The following is a 15,503-nucleotide window of genomic DNA, read 5'->3' on the forward strand; positions in this document are numbered from 1 at the left end:
TAACAAGCAGATCAGAAACGGCATTGAAATAATGCTCTGCCGATCTTACTGCAGGACAGAAGGGCTAACGGTAACAAACCCTTGCATCTGAGAGCTGTATAGCGACGCGTTTCCGTACCTCCCTGCAACGGGTTACTGTAGGTCAGCAGAAATAGTTAAAAGATGAAACAAATGCAGTTGCTTCCCCAAATTATTTCAGTCTGTGAGTGAATAGCTAAGAAGCACGGTTCAGAATACCCTGCGCCCCAAACCTGACAGCAACTTTTTTGTGCTGATTTGTAGATCAAAAAATTTAGAAGACCATCACAGCCAAATAGAAAGAATCTAGTTTTAATTCAATATTTGAAATAGGTGGGATGTTAATAAAATAAAATTAAGATGGTTAAAAAACAAGCAAGCCTCACAAATAAAAAAACCCCAAACTTTTATTTTCTGGAATATACATCACTGCAAAGCGCTTCTGGATCGCCTAACAGTAATCTGTTTTAAATGAGACTGTGTAGAAACAGCAGAATAGTTTCCCATACACCCTTCTACTTCTGTCACCCGCTACTACTGAAATAGGTTAGGGATGGGTGTTCATATTAAGGCACTCACTCCAAAAGAACATTATTTCTGTCCTGAGACTGCTGACATGTTGCAATTATTTTCAGCCAGTAATCTAGAAAAAAATTACTGTGCTTAGGATAATACTGACAGGATGGAGAACATTTTTCAAACAAGAAAAAATAAAGTACATTATATACATGGTTCCTTTTTTCTTTTAACTTAAAAGCATCCCTAATACATCTTAATAACTGTATTAAAGACTACTTAAATATTGAAAGATTTTTTAAATAATGTAGATTTCTTTCAGTAAACTGGGAGTAGCTGTGTAATTGCCTATTGGTCCCATTTTAAACAATATAATTTTTATTTAAATCTTGTATATATAATAACATGATCCAAAACACATATTCCACTCCACATAAATAAGTATAGTTTTTCTGACCTGTTTTAAAAACTACATCTGTTCAAATAATCAGATTATAAGACTGCATTTTTCCTTTAAAATCCTTCACTCCCAATCTCTCCTCTTAAATATTACTGTATTTCCAGAGTACATAATAGGGCATTAGTAAAAAGAGTTAATCCAAAACCTGAAAGCTAAGTAAGTAAAATGAAGTAACGGTAAGAAGTATTATGGAATGTATACTCTGCAGCATAGAGAGATTGGTTCTCACTGGGATGAAGTGGAAAATGACTCCAGAAGAAATTCTTTATGTTCACATCTGCATACACCATGGATTGTGCTATTCGTTGTTCGAAAGTGCAGGTCAGTACATTAAAAAGTGGTGTTTGGAAGCTACTGCTCAAGGCCACTGACCAAAACTATGCTGGCAATTAAATGGATGCCAGACGCAGTACAGGGGGAGAGATATGCTTCATTCTGGTTTTTCTTAACCGATCCATATCTTGAAGTCCGCAACTTCTACGTGGCAGCACAAACAAGTCATCAGTAAAACTTGACATACAATTGCCATCTTTCCAGGCATCTGGCAAACAGCAGTAACATCCATCTTAGCTCTGCAGTATTTGTTTCAAGAATTTCTTCAACAAGTCAAAGAAATACAAGAATTCCTGCATGTGCTGCAGGAGTTCAAAGGCAGATTTTTGGTGCCTGAGTCCAGCAGGTTCATCTCCTACTAGAACGGAGCACGAACTCTTCCTCTCTTGATTCAACGCCATCACCGTTGGTTGGCGTGGGTCCTCAGACAGGGCTGCTCTTGAATGCTTTAATGATGCCATGATGTGGGTGTGTCTCTCACTTTTATAAATCTCCATCTGTAGGTGGCTGGCACAACCTGTAGAGTCTTAAAGGCAGATTAAGAGTATGGTATTAAATGTCTTGATAATAAAAAGTAATAGCATAGTATGTGAGATTTGCACTAGCAAATACTAACAAATAGCATTATCTGGAGGGATAGCACAAACCTTACTGGTCTTTTCCGGTGCTTATTCTTACAAGCCAGAAATGTTTTGCCTTCTTCATGTGAACAATACCATTAACAGGAGTAGAAGCAGCAGTTTCTCTGATAATTTATATCGACTAAATCATGACAATTTGTTCCTACCATTGTGTAAAAATGATTTGTTACAGCTTATTAAAGAACGTCCTCTTCTCTGATATATGAAGTTGGAGGAAATAGGCTAAAAAGAGATGCTGCTCTTAGTAATAAAGGTATTTTTTTAAAAAAATATCCCATAGAGAAAGATGGTGAATATCTCCAGCTCCCATTAGACACAGTAGGATTCACAAATGTGCAGTATTTTTCAAAGTTGTAGCCTGGACCAAACCCTGTGCAACTGATCTTTTTTAAAGCTGTATCACTAGATGGTTACTCTGACCTGAAGTGCTTTCTCTTAAATCTGCTCTTCTGTAAGTAACTAAAACGTCAAGCTAGTCTAAATACCCAACAGGGCTATAGCCAAAGTAGTAGTTTATGTGAATTATCATTGCATATCTGCTGTCAGATTTGCCATTCAGGAATTCAGGACAGATGGCTGTCAATCATTAGCTTTACCAACACATAGCAACTGTCCAAAAAAGGTCCCTTCTCCCCATTCAGCAATGCCTTTATTTAGAAAATTTCAGAATCCTTTGAAGTTAACGACCTGCCAAGTATTAGAAGCAAAGCTTTGCAAGCTGCAGGGCACTTTGTTTAGCACAGTGATGAAGAACAGGATTTTTCTTTCTTTCTTTTTTTTTTTTTTCTTCTGTTGCTACTAAAGAGATCTTTGGTTATTACAGGAACTCCTAGAGTGGTACAGGAACCTAAAACCAGCACTCAGAAAAAATGCACATAATAACCTACCGGGGTGCACACTGTGGCATTTGGTCCATCACTTTGAGATTCTTGGCAGAGATTTCAACCCTTGGTCCCTACGGAAACAGAGAATTTATAGTACCGAGAATATCGATAAAGCGTCTGATCCTCAGGGAAAAATATTGTAACAGGAATATGGTTTTTATTTGAGAATCCATTAACTACTTTTAGAAGATTTGCAGTACATTGAGTGGATACATTAGTCATCTGTGTTTACTTAAAAGATGAAATTAGTCCCAAAGCACTTTACAAGCACTACTGTCTAGCACGAGGGAATTTCTGCAATTTAACACTGTGTGATCAAGACCTTGCTTTTTGTATAAACCAAAATTACCTTAAATATACCGCATAGCCTCTACTTTCTAAACATCAAGGCACATGCTTGCTAAACAGCAAGGTAGATGCTAATGTAAATGTAATGATGTTACATTACATTTAAATGTAAAATGTACATTTAAAATGTATATTTTTAAATAATATACATTGACTAATATATTTTAATTGCTGTATTGGCTGTATATGCATGAGTTTGTTTCTGCTGAATATATTTTTAGCTGTTCAGACATTACTAGATGTTTGGCTACATGGCAAGTAGCGCACAAAATGCAGTGCCACAGAGAAACAAATTGGTGTTTGTACAGTGATGCTATTGGAATGAAGATGGTGCCATGCAGCAGACACATAGATCCAAATACTTACCTGCTTTCGCATGATGTCCGTAGCTTGCATGATACACTTGGGCAAAAGTCCATGACTTCGAGCCAGTATGGCTGCCTGCTCCAGGGACACGCTCAATGTGCTTCTGGACACGGGAATAAAGAATATTAAATCACAAATCATATTTAAAAATGTATAAATATACATGTATATCTTGTAGGACACTAATCTGTTATATAGGACTTCTATTATCTACTGTTTTTATATTTACTTCTTAGCTTTTTTTACTTAAAAACCTATATAATGATCTCAGTCACTCATTTTCAGTCTCAGTACACCTAGATACTGCAGTTGTTGGAGTCTCTTACATTGCTACCACAGGGCTATGTTTTGCTGCTCTTCTGCATTGAATCATGCAAAGATCACGAATGATTCACAAATGAATCTATTCTATACTTGTTGGTGTTGAGTCACTGGAAAAACTGTGGTATGTGTGGAATCAAAGCTTGCATATGCCAAGATTATAATGCTATTTAGGAGAAACTTTCTGGATTTTCAGTGTGTGAGTAAAGACGAGGTTGACTAAAAGTTACGTGCAATGAGCTTGCTCAGTCAATTGTACTGGTGGATGTTATTAGAACATAAAAGTGCTAATTATTAAAAAAAAGTATTAAAAGTTATAACCTACTCTAAAATAAGAATGATAGTAGAGTTGGGTCCCTATGGGCCCTGAGGAAGGTTCCCTTCCTCAGTTTCTATTTTTCTATTGCTTTGAAGAAATGAAATATGTGCTCACATTTCTAGAGAGGAAAAAAGTTCTCATCACAGCAGTACCATGCACATTTGTTAAATCTCACCTCTGCATCCCAGTGCTGCACATCGTAATCTGACAGGCTCCGAGTCGATAACAGAGCTCTGAAGATATAGGCAGCAGCCCAGCTCCTGATGTACTATTGCTGGAATATCCTGACTGGGTGGGTTTTGTATTAATAAAAGACTTCATCAGCCTGCAAAGCTCATCCATTGCATTAATAGGGCGAATAAGCTAAACAAAGCAATAAAAAAATGCATCAATGGCATATTTACTCCTTCATTTCTAAAGATGATTACAATACTTTATCCTATGTCTAAGCACAATACCTTAAATCTGCACAAGAGCAGATGTCACAAAGTAACAGAATTTAGAATATTTTATGAACTTTGGAAGTGAAAAAAATACAAACGACAACTGAGTTTTGGGAAGATTTTTTGCAAATGATCATAAATCACATGGTAATATACATTGTAAACTACCTATTACAAAGACAGTCTCTGATTTGTCTTCACTGCAGTAGTATTTATGTCTATCTTTCATGTATATATTCACATATATGTCCCAGTTAGACAGACTGCCTTTAGATGAATATTGGGAAGTACTATTTTCATGTGGTTTTCTTCTGTAATTGTGAACAAAGCATAACTTGCAAATTGAATGTTTGTTCATGTATCTATGGGAGAGGAAAATTAATTTTGTCTAGCATCAGATACCTTATTTAGCAGAGGCAATCAGGGTGATAGGGAATCTTACCAGTGCCTAGGTTAAAAGATTTTTTTGTCTGGCCCAGTTTGCCACATTTACTTCTAGACAAAAGAACTGTAGCCAAGCCTCAGGGAAATTCAGATTACTTTTTTAGAGCAGAAAACATTTTTTAAATGACTTTTGGATCTGCACAGGTCTGGCACATGGGAATCCTGGCCCACAACTGGGATTTTAAAGACTAAGCCATGCAGAAGTAAAAAAGAATAATACCTGGTCAATCTTCACTGCTGTAGTAGTGGAATCAGTGGGCAAGTTTGACCTCTCCAAGTAAAATGTCCTGCAAAAAGGCCAGTAAGAACTACATTAGCTGATGATTCTCATTTCAAGCACACAGGTACAACTGCTTTTTATAAAACGTCTGAGAATGCTATGATAAAAGTCTAGTCATTCAAGATCTGCTTTCTTACTGAAGTCCTTAAATTGCAGTAATTTACAGAATCTTACTGCAATATTCTGAAAATTCCCTTCTTATGTAATTTTAGCTCTGCTCAAAACTTTCAAGTCAAATTAGATGGGGATTTATTTCCATACAGTGCACTATTCCAGAACAAGCTTGACTGTGGGAAAAAAATTAAGAGGTTTCCCATGTAGTGAGGATCTCAGAGAAACATATTTGTACAAGACATGAAATTATCAGGAAGGGATATCTCTTCCATTTGTTTTAAGGTCTTTAGCAAAGAATGCTCTGTTCAATGTCTTTTAAGGTGAAGGGAAAACATGAAATACCTGAGTTTACGGTAATATTGCTGCACTTTTTCAAGCGAGATACCATTAATTTGCTGTGGAAGTTCTTCTAGAGATGAGCCAGCTGGTTGTGATTGCCCCTCCATACTCTCCAGAGCTGGTGGAGAAAACATTTTACTAAATCTATTTTTTTTAAATTTAATTGTTAATATACTGTTAGTATCATAAAGGCGACCTTCACAGAAAGTAGCACAAACTCACAGTAATTACTCCCTACTAATATCCTCTCGAAGGAAATCTCCAGTGTTACATCACAGTGTGAATATTTGCTTATTATTTACATGTGCTAGTCAATGTTCTCTGATTTCCCACCCAGATGATTCTGTCATGATGTATGCTTTTAAAAACATTTGTCTATACCCTGGGAACACAGGAGAGATCATACTAGATCAGACTGTCGATCTAGTCCAATATAATGTCTCTAACTGTAACCTGGAACTTTATGGGAAGGCACAAAAAAGCTCAGAAGAGGCAAATCTTGTTCTCATGACTGTGCCTTACTGTAACTTCTAGCACTCTCCAGGTCTTCCCAGAATAAAAGCATCTGGTTCTTAAATATGTTTGCAGTTGTTAGCTGTGTTATGATAAGAACATGGTCATTCTTTACTTCATATCTTTTGATATCATCAGTTAGTTTATTCTTCTCAAGAAAGCTTTTTATAGATACCTTTTGTAAAGAGCACCGTGTGTAATTTCAAGCTTCCCCCATTCTGAAACCGAGAAGGCAGTTTGGAGAAGTAGTAGCTGTCAAGATAAAAGATAACCTTCAAGGCCTGACGACTTCCTTCGATATGGTAGAAGACATGAGTATCTGGAGAAATAAAGATAAAACACTTGCTGCTTTACCAGGGCAGGAAAAATACGAAAAGACTGTTGTCCAAATTTGTCAGATTATCTAATGGCATTTCACATCTCCTCCATTAGATGAGTATGAGAGAGTCTGTAATTGGAGAAAGCAGACTGAACAATTGCACTTACAAGACATAGCTAGCATGACCTAACATGATGTTTGATGCTACTGCAGTAAGCATGCTTAATAAGTAAAATCCCTTCATGTTCCATAGCAGCTTATAGTCAGTAAGTGTGGAGAGAGAGATCTGGCAGGGTAGGATATAGGACACAGGAAGGGTAGGGAACGACAGTCCTTCTACCTTAGACAGTCTGCTGAATTATGAATATCTGTCACATTATGAATAACTGCCCATCATTTGTCACATCTCTCCACATGCAAAAATCACATAGGTGAGGAACACTGGCACATAGCTCTGAATCACCAACTGTGCCACTCGCGTCCTGTACTGTCGGTCCCGCTTTGCTGTGTGTACACAGTGGAAGCTCGGGGATGCAACAGTGCTTCAGAGAAGCTGCTTAGTAGTGACATGACACAGACTGACACTCAGGACTGACATCGTCTCACAGATCTATAATCATGGAGGATGTAAACCCGTAATACAAATAAGAGAAAAGAACTTCAAAGAAATGGAGACCACTCACTTGCTACAAGACTTTCATCCAGCTGCTTGAAATAAAAGGCAACTTTGTCCAGTTCAGTCAGAGTGACCTGGCTATCTTCTAGCATGGTACGCTCCTCCTTCTGTAGGGCAGAGAAGCAGACACAAATAGGTTGTCATCTAGCAGAAGGGGACGGAAGGCAGGAAAGCATAGTCACTACTTCAGTGCTTTGAATCAAGAGACTTAGTAGAGTATAATATGCAGCTCTCCATTAACTCCGTCCCAGACAGGTAATTACCGATGGCTCTTTCACTGTGTGGTATGAGCTTTGCTACCCTCTGCTTAGATGGGTCATTTGATGGGTTTTGCAGACAGCAGAGAGGTTTAAGGACTGAGGAATTTTTGAGAGATTTTTTTCTCTAAACTTTACCCTGTATCTACAAACATAAAAAAGCCCACAGAACAGTCTATAAGTTACTGTGCAAGAAACATCCATATGTTCCATTTAATGTGAAGGAATAATGCAGTTGCTTATGCATGTGGTTTGGACTGTATTTGAAAACTCACTCTTTAACAAAGCGCAAAAAAGTATGGCTTCTCTATAGAGTCAGAGCTATTTCCCTTTTTAATGCTTCTTTTTTCTTTATCATTGTTACAGTTACTGTAGCTTATATACTGCAGCTATAGATTTGCTGTCCATTAGGTATAGATGAATTGTACAAGATCTGTTCCTCTCCTCCTTAGATACGGTGCATCTGGCTTAGGCTCAAATCACAGCACTACAGAACTATCTGTGAGAGACTGTAGCCTATCTATTGTAAAACAAAACCAAACAAAACAACAACAACAAAAAACAGTCAGTGTATTAACAAAAACACAGATTTCCACATTGTTTGGAGTTCTAGAAACATTCTGAACTTTTTTACCTACAAGTTGAAATGTATTTTTTTTTCACCAGAAGAGGGCAGGACACATACACTTCACCAGCAACTGAGCACTAAATCCTCCATACATACAACAAATGACTCCAAAATACTATGGCAGACTGATGCCTGTAGCGCTCTAATGTGGCAGTGGTCCACTATTTGGAAAGAGATGAAAATACTGGGACGTGGCTGACAGCAGCGAGACTCTCCTGAGGCTGCTGCAATGAGTCTCGTGTGCTGCTAGACGGAAGGGCTTGAGCTGCACTGTGAGTTGGGGGAGAAGCACAGAGGCAAACACAAACAGGCCCAAGGGGGCCACAACTCCTCATCTTACCACAGCAGGGGAGAGCAGGGACTGGTAGTTCAGTAAAACGCCAGTGGCTGCTATCTGTTCTAGCCATTTTCTGCTGGCATCTCGGCTGCTCTCTTCGTATTCCCCGTTGTTGTTGTATCGGTAGTTGAGAGCAGCCAGTAACTGTTCCGAAAAGGTGCAAATAGCAGCAACAAGAGACTGACAGAAGATGGCATCACGTCTCAGCTGTAGCTCAGTATCTGCCAGAGAAAGGGAGAGAAGCACAAAAGTCGTGAGGAATATATTTGTCTTTAATCTCACTGCCAAAGAGGCAGTTTGTATGTATTTGTGTGCATGGCACTTGGCTTCTGCAGCAGCTTTGCACAGATGACTTTACAGATAACCTCTTCTCCCTGCGTGACCTGGGTGCAGAGATAACGACAGCATAGCTGGGGTACATGCATCTTTGAAAATTTTCCAGTCAACTCATCTGTTTATTTTCCCTTTCCCATCTGCATGTTCATTCTTCTGATTGGGAGGAGCTGTGCAAGTGCCCCTGTAACTCTTTAGTGCCATATCTGGACTGATTCCCTCCTTCTTCTGTTTATAGAAACAACAGAATTCATGAAAGGGGGTCTCTGTCATTTACTTCGCTCCTGGGCTATTAGAGATTCATCTTCCCCTCCATCCATCTGTATTTTGTGGGCTTCCCATATGCTTAATGCATTAACTGGACTTGCCATACATTACCAATTGTGTTATGTTTCCTGGGAGACTTTCCCCTGTGTTAACTTTGCTTCCAGTCAGCCTGCCAGGCAGCCACATGCTGGTCAAATCAACCTCGTCACACTTAAGGGGATTGCAGGCCAAAGAGGCACATGAATAAGTGAAGAGCTACTTCCCAAGCACCCTGGGCTCCTCCAGAAGGCACTGGGGCACTGCAGTCTCTCATTGCCAAGGCAGCGTTCCCCCCGAGGCTTTGAAGATTTGGATTATTTTTATAAAGCACTGACCACAATAGGCTGACTTACGGGCTCCAGGCCCTGGGCCATATCCCCAGCCTAAGGGCAAGTCCCGTCTGTACTGCTGGAAGTAAGACAAAGAGCGCTGAGACCTGTCCTCAAGATGAAGGGATCCCTGGTGCCATAAAGCTGGTGCAACCAGTTTGGTGCCATCTGCTTCTCCATTCTTTTCAGCAGATGTTCCTGAAAATGTTGCACGAGACGGGGCACAGGTAGAGGCTTCCGGGATCACTGTATCTGCTATCACTAAAAACAGCCTTTATGGGCACGAGACTGACACCAGAGGCTGGTTTGGACAGACTCGTGGGCCAGCACTGGCGGCAGCAAAGAGCTTGTTCACAGCCATACTAATTTCATTATTATTCTATGAAGACTTGAGAATCAAGCCTGGCACAGTGAAATACCGGCAGCCTTTTGTAGTTATTTATTACCTCATTTTCAAACAAAAATACACCAAGTAGATGTTTCAACTGCAAAAATGACTGCACATTCACTCCTGGAAAAGGCTAGTCCGTTGATCTGCCAACACAATGTTTTGTGTGTGATAACACATTAATGGTGCTCACAATGTATTTATGTGCTGCCTGCATATTTCCATTCTTAATCTGCTCCTGGCTATAATTTCAGTATACACAATCCTAACACCTAATGTGCCTGCCTTGTTTGGAAAGATGACAGGGTCCACGATCTTACAGAAAGTTGTGCAATAGGTCTCACTTTTGCTGCATGCCCTCACACAGCAGGAAATAGCACAGGCCATCTGGGAACGAGGATTGTACAAAAAGAAGAAGATAAAGACAGGAAGAAGAAAATGGTGTTTGTGTGTGTAACATAAGCACCTGCCAGGTGACACAGCAGCCTGAAGTGAGCTGAAACAATGAAAACTGAAGACCAGGTGACAGATGCATGAAAAGGCAGCCCTAGATGAGCAATACAAGAAATGTTAGCCTAAAATGCCAGGACAAAAACTAAATACCAAGAAAAAAATACCTCAGATATGTATGCACAAGCATGAAAAGCTATAAATACTAGGGACCTCTGTATATATGCTTTGTACTAATATAGAAAATCAAACCCCCTTACCTGTACATTTTAACAAGGCCAAAAGCAGCTGATTCTTCCCATCTAAAACAATTAAGAAAAACTCTAGTCAACATGATACTGCAGTAGAATTGATTACATTTAACTGTCTCTTCATTCCCCACACTGCCTGCCCCTCTCAACCCATTGCATGGTCATTTCTATTTATTCTAGTAGCCCCTATGGACAACTTCATGATAGAAGAAGAAAAAAAGGTGTAAATCAAAGGCTTTTATAGGCTAAATGCTCCATTAACTACCATGAATTATTGGAAGCAAATTGCACATGTAGCTGAATCTCTAAGGAAGCGACTGCTGTCCAGTGCTTTGCACTCAAGTATATACATCATCTGATTCAGCCTGCCTATTCCAATTCAACCTGACTGCAATGGTTTAGGATGCTGTAGTAGCTGATTAAGATTTTAGAATATACCAGCCATCTCTCACTATTCTGTCCGAATGGACTGATAAAATAAGGGAGAGAAAATTCTTTGCAGTCATTTAGTGCATAGGTGAGATGCTATCATACAGCACTGGAACTTTGTGTACAGTCACTTGTTTTATCTGTTCTTTAGAATCCAGTGGTCTGTATCCTTATTGCATATTGAGATAAATTGAACTACTTGACCTAATCACATAAGGGCTATCTTTTCTCCCAGAAGCTGATAACAAACCTTTCCCTATTCACAGACCTTCCACATGTTTTTGTATGATTTCAACAAGGTTCTTGATGCGCAGTGGAAGGTTCCATGGATCTTCTTGAATGCTGGCTTGAATATTATTCCGACACCTAACTGTTGTTTCTTCCTTCTGTTTAAATTCTAGAAGAAATGGAGTTTGTTAGCCATTAAGGAAATGCTACATAACTGAGAATGGCTTATTAGTTTTAATGTGCACACAGGTATAAGCGAAGATACAGCAGCTCTCACATTTGATAATACTGATGAGAAGGTACGAAATATTCGGCTTTTCTATCATCTGATGGAAGCTAACTATTTAATTATGCAGGACAATTAGCTAATTAGCTAAGCCAAATGTCCTGTCATTGGTGGTAAAACAGACAGAGAAATGAAGAAAAACTGAGCCAAAAAGCTGCTGATGAACAGCAATAGGATAGCATTCAAATTTCCATTCATCACTGAAAGGTGTCTGTTGTAGCTAGGGATTGTATTAAACAGTTACTTTGGTCCAGGATTCCAGCTGAATGTTAGCAGGGATTGTCTGTTCCTTAGTGAGATGAATGTGGGATCATCAGTTTACTTCAGTTAGCTAAAACACTCACTGGAATTTATCTAGTTGTAATAAATGAGACTTAAGAAAAAAAAAATAAACGAAGTGAACATAGGGTGGCCATTAATTCCTCACCTTGTTCAAACAGTGCATGGAAAGACTAATATATTCTACATAAATGTGAATGTTTTGTAAAGATGAGTTTATGTGAACAAATAGGAGCTGTTTTTGGCAGCAGAAAAAAATGTTTTCTAGATTTTGCCTCTGTACCTGAAAATAGAGCTTATAAAGGTAGGGGGCACCCATGACAACAATACCTGAAGTATAGAATAGAGGGAAAAGGTTCAGATTTCAATTGAGAAAGGAAATGCAGCAAATGTTCAGAAAATAAAGTCCTGTGTATTTAAGAGAGAGAAGAAACCACATCCTGGGCCTCAAACCCATTAAGGCCAAAGTCTCATCATGCTCCCTGAGGAAAAACAAAACACAATATCATTTATTTGCTCTCTATGGGACTCAGTTTTCAAAATGAACGTCATGTGAGGATGAGTTTACTCTGGCAATTACCCATCTCTGAAGAAAAGAAGAATAATTCATTAAGCAAACTCAGGCAGAACTTCATGGTAGCTCAGATCTACAGTGATCAGTCCCTCATCAGCTTATCAAGAGTGTTCATTTTCCTTGAATCTGACCTCTCTCTCCTTTGTACCTTTTGAGATGTATGTCTGTGTTTACATCAAAGGATAGGCTTGAAGACTTATGAAGGAGCTATGAGGATTCAGAAATCTATTACAGAAAAGTGCTCTGTGCATTTTAGAAGGAATTCATGTAAAAATAACCTGTTAAGGATGCAAAATTGCAGTGGTCAGACATGGCAGCAGTTATTAATGTGCCCTGTCAGTATGACTGCATAGTTGAAGTAACCCCATACGGCCATACAGCCTGTGTACATTCATGTTAAGCTGTTCAGTCTTAGGAAACCATATTATGAAATACAACCAACCTTTTTCTTTACCTTGCAAACTATGGTCCATTGGAAAGTGCTTGGTTTCTTCAAAGGCCTTACTTATTATTGGTCCTTTTAGAAGTGCATTGATTGCATCAACCTACAATAGGAATATTTTCAATCAGTGCTAGTAAGACTCGCAGAAGAAAATTTGGACAGAACTGTTATGGGAAAATGCAAAAGCCATTACACTGCTTGATTCTGGAATGCTTTCTATAAACGTTCCTCCATTAGCAAATGCTATTCCAACCAGGAACTCGCATAATACATAGACAAGTAATGACCTACATGTTGAAGAGATCAAAGGCAATACAAAATGATTCAACTGATGCTATACATCTAAAAAGACGTATGCTGGGTAAACTTGTAGGCTCTCCTAGTATCCATATATTAGGTCCATCTTGATCACACAAGGTATTAGAGTTCTGCTGTCTCTTCCATTTCATCAAAGCTTTTTTTCCCCCTTAATCTAATGCCTTATATAAGGTAGGCCAACCTTACCTTAATCACACAAGGTAACTTGAATGTTGATGAAATTGCTTTCTCAAGCTGTCCTATAATCTGTTTACTTACGCTATACTCCAAAATCTTATTAGATTACCTTCCCTCAAAACATGATTTAATTAAACAGTCTGATACTTCTAATCTCCTCTCTTGACGTTGATAAAGAGCACACAATACTTATTAATAATAAGTGTATTAATAATGGTTTACAGACCTGGTTAAAAAGATGTTCCAGACAGCCATGAAGTTTGTCTTGTTTGTCTAAAGGAATCCTCATATCATTGGGAAGCTCATCCCCTAATAAAGGGAAGATGAAACACTTTTAAGTTTCTTACTAAAATAAGCTGTGATGAGGTCATGACACAAGCATATGTTCACACTGGAATGGGTAAAGAATGATTGTTGAAGACAAAATGGTAGCTCAGGAGGTTTTTCTATAACTAATACATCAAAATATTCATGATTTTTCATATTATACAAATGTCCAAAACCTAAAGAAGCTTATCTCTGCCTGATATCTCTTCCATATTCCAAATTTACCATGGTTCATGAGAAAATGAACATATATCTATCTCTTCATATTGTGATTAGTTTTGAAGAAACTACCTTTGCAACTTAAACATGCAATTGCTTAAGATTAGCAAAGACCCTAGTAAAGGGTCTGGTATGAGAAGTATGTCTGTTACCTATGTATATACTCACCTGATCCCATCTCGTCGCTACCTAAGTAAGAGCTATTACTCCGTACACTGGTGTAGGACAACACTGAATCCCGGTTACTGTTACATTCACTAGAAAGAAAAGCAAAGAAGGTGTTTAAAAAAGTTGTCCTCACACCCAGTCTCTAATACATCATCATTCTATTTTTACTAACACTGCAATTGTCAAAAATATTTCTCTTAGGCGTATACAAGAGAAAGCCCCATTACATGCAGAACAACCAGCACACAAGGCCTCATGGGCTGGCATTGTAAGAGGATGTCTTTTTCCATTTGTTATAACCACCCAATGCTTAATATATTGGCTAGATTATATAGATCCTATATATTTATAGATCCTATAAAGAATGAAAATGAACTTCCCACCACAGGCCTCATTTGGTTTGCATCATTAAAGATGCCCTAGGAAAACAGACTAGGGGAAGAATAATTATATTCTATGAATTTGAACCTCAACAGAACCCAGTGTTAGTTACCAGATCTCAGGATATCACATCATCCAATTTCAGCACAGATATTGGAGATGGGAGAGGACATCTAAGGAATCTATACCATTGGAGAACCAGGCATGACAGAACCTAACGCTGTCTCAGGGAGCAGAAGACTCACTTCTGTTGGCTTCACATCAGTGCTGGCTCCATGCAGTAAAAATTCTAGCATGAATCTCCTCCATTTAAAGTTCAGTTTACACTAACTAATCATAATTTAATAAAACTGATTAAAAAGCTACAGATTTTGGACTGCCCTCTTCTAGGTAAATGACACGTGCTTTGAATAGTACAAGCCCAACGTAACACCTACAAAATTCTCCATAAAGATTGGCTCTTACTCTGTTTTTTTGGACTCAGAAGAGGAAAATAAGTAAAAGCAGTTAAAAGATGCCTGGTCTCTGATATAAGTTCTTGCCTGTCCTTTGTTAAAACTGTAATCAAAGAAATCTATTTTTTCTGAAGAAAATTTAAGGTAACTATATTGCAGTACAAATTCTTATGAAATCTGAATGACACTCTTAATGATTCCTGAGAAAGAAGGCCAATGCAAATGATGTTTAACTGTAATTTGCCGTTTTTTGTAGCTCCTCAGTAGTAGTTTTTCAGATCAAAAACTATTAAAATACATTTTATTCCCATTTGAGTAACTATTATCTATAATTTATGCTTAATTCTCTGTCTCTGTCTAATAAAGGTAAGACAGAAAAATCTGTCTCATCTTGCCTTTATGCGTGAAATTTTGGAGCAAGTGGGAGCCTCACAGAGACTCTGGTTTTGATCTCATTTTGTTACCCAGAATAGATTCAGGCTTATAATATGGAAGTTGTAAGGATGTATCATTCATTTAAAGTATTCTAATCCTCATAACTCTTTGGAGATTGTCCTTACTCCTATGTATAGGAAAAGTCCTACAGTCTTACTATGAATGTTAAAAT

At 38.3% G+C, this 15,503-nt stretch overlaps 1 protein-coding gene across 6 annotated transcripts in view; it reads right to left on the reverse strand.

Moving 5' to 3' along the window:
* Positions 1-405: 405 nt before the first annotated feature.
* The window catches only part of PREX1 (phosphatidylinositol-3,4,5-trisphosphate dependent Rac exchange factor 1), a 171,796-nt gene continuing 156,698 nt past the window's right edge, over positions 406-15,503 (reverse strand). For 3 of the 6 annotated variants that reach the window (XM_062589097.1, XM_062589096.1, XM_062589095.1), the window contains exons 27-40: positions 14,061-14,149; positions 13,573-13,655; positions 12,852-12,954; positions 11,311-11,439; positions 10,623-10,664; positions 8,560-8,777; positions 7,342-7,441; positions 6,515-6,658; positions 5,830-5,944; positions 5,314-5,380; positions 4,382-4,569; positions 3,567-3,669; positions 2,856-2,923; positions 406-1,853 (exon numbers count right to left, since the gene is read on the reverse strand). In XM_062589097.1, the coding sequence (XP_062445081.1) occupies positions 1,811-1,853; positions 2,856-2,923; positions 3,567-3,669; positions 4,382-4,569; positions 5,314-5,380; positions 5,830-5,944; positions 6,515-6,658; positions 7,342-7,441; positions 8,560-8,777; positions 10,623-10,664; positions 11,311-11,439; positions 12,852-12,954; positions 13,573-13,655; positions 14,061-14,149 (1,492 nt within the window). In that variant the 3' untranslated portion in view covers positions 406-1,810. The remainder of the gene's footprint in view (positions 1,854-2,855; positions 2,924-3,566; positions 3,670-4,381; positions 4,570-5,313; positions 5,381-5,829; positions 5,945-6,514; positions 6,659-7,341; positions 7,442-8,559; positions 8,778-10,622; positions 10,665-11,310; positions 11,440-12,851; positions 12,955-13,572; positions 13,656-14,060; positions 14,150-15,503) is intronic. The other 3 variants (XM_062589099.1, XM_062589098.1, XM_062589100.1) reach the window with 2 other exon arrangements.

This window comes from Rhea pennata, chromosome 16 (assembly GCF_028389875.1).
Source record: "Rhea pennata isolate bPtePen1 chromosome 16, bPtePen1.pri, whole genome shotgun sequence".
In the NCBI taxonomy this organism is placed as follows: Eukaryota; Metazoa; Chordata; class Aves; order Rheiformes; family Rheidae; genus Rhea; species Rhea pennata.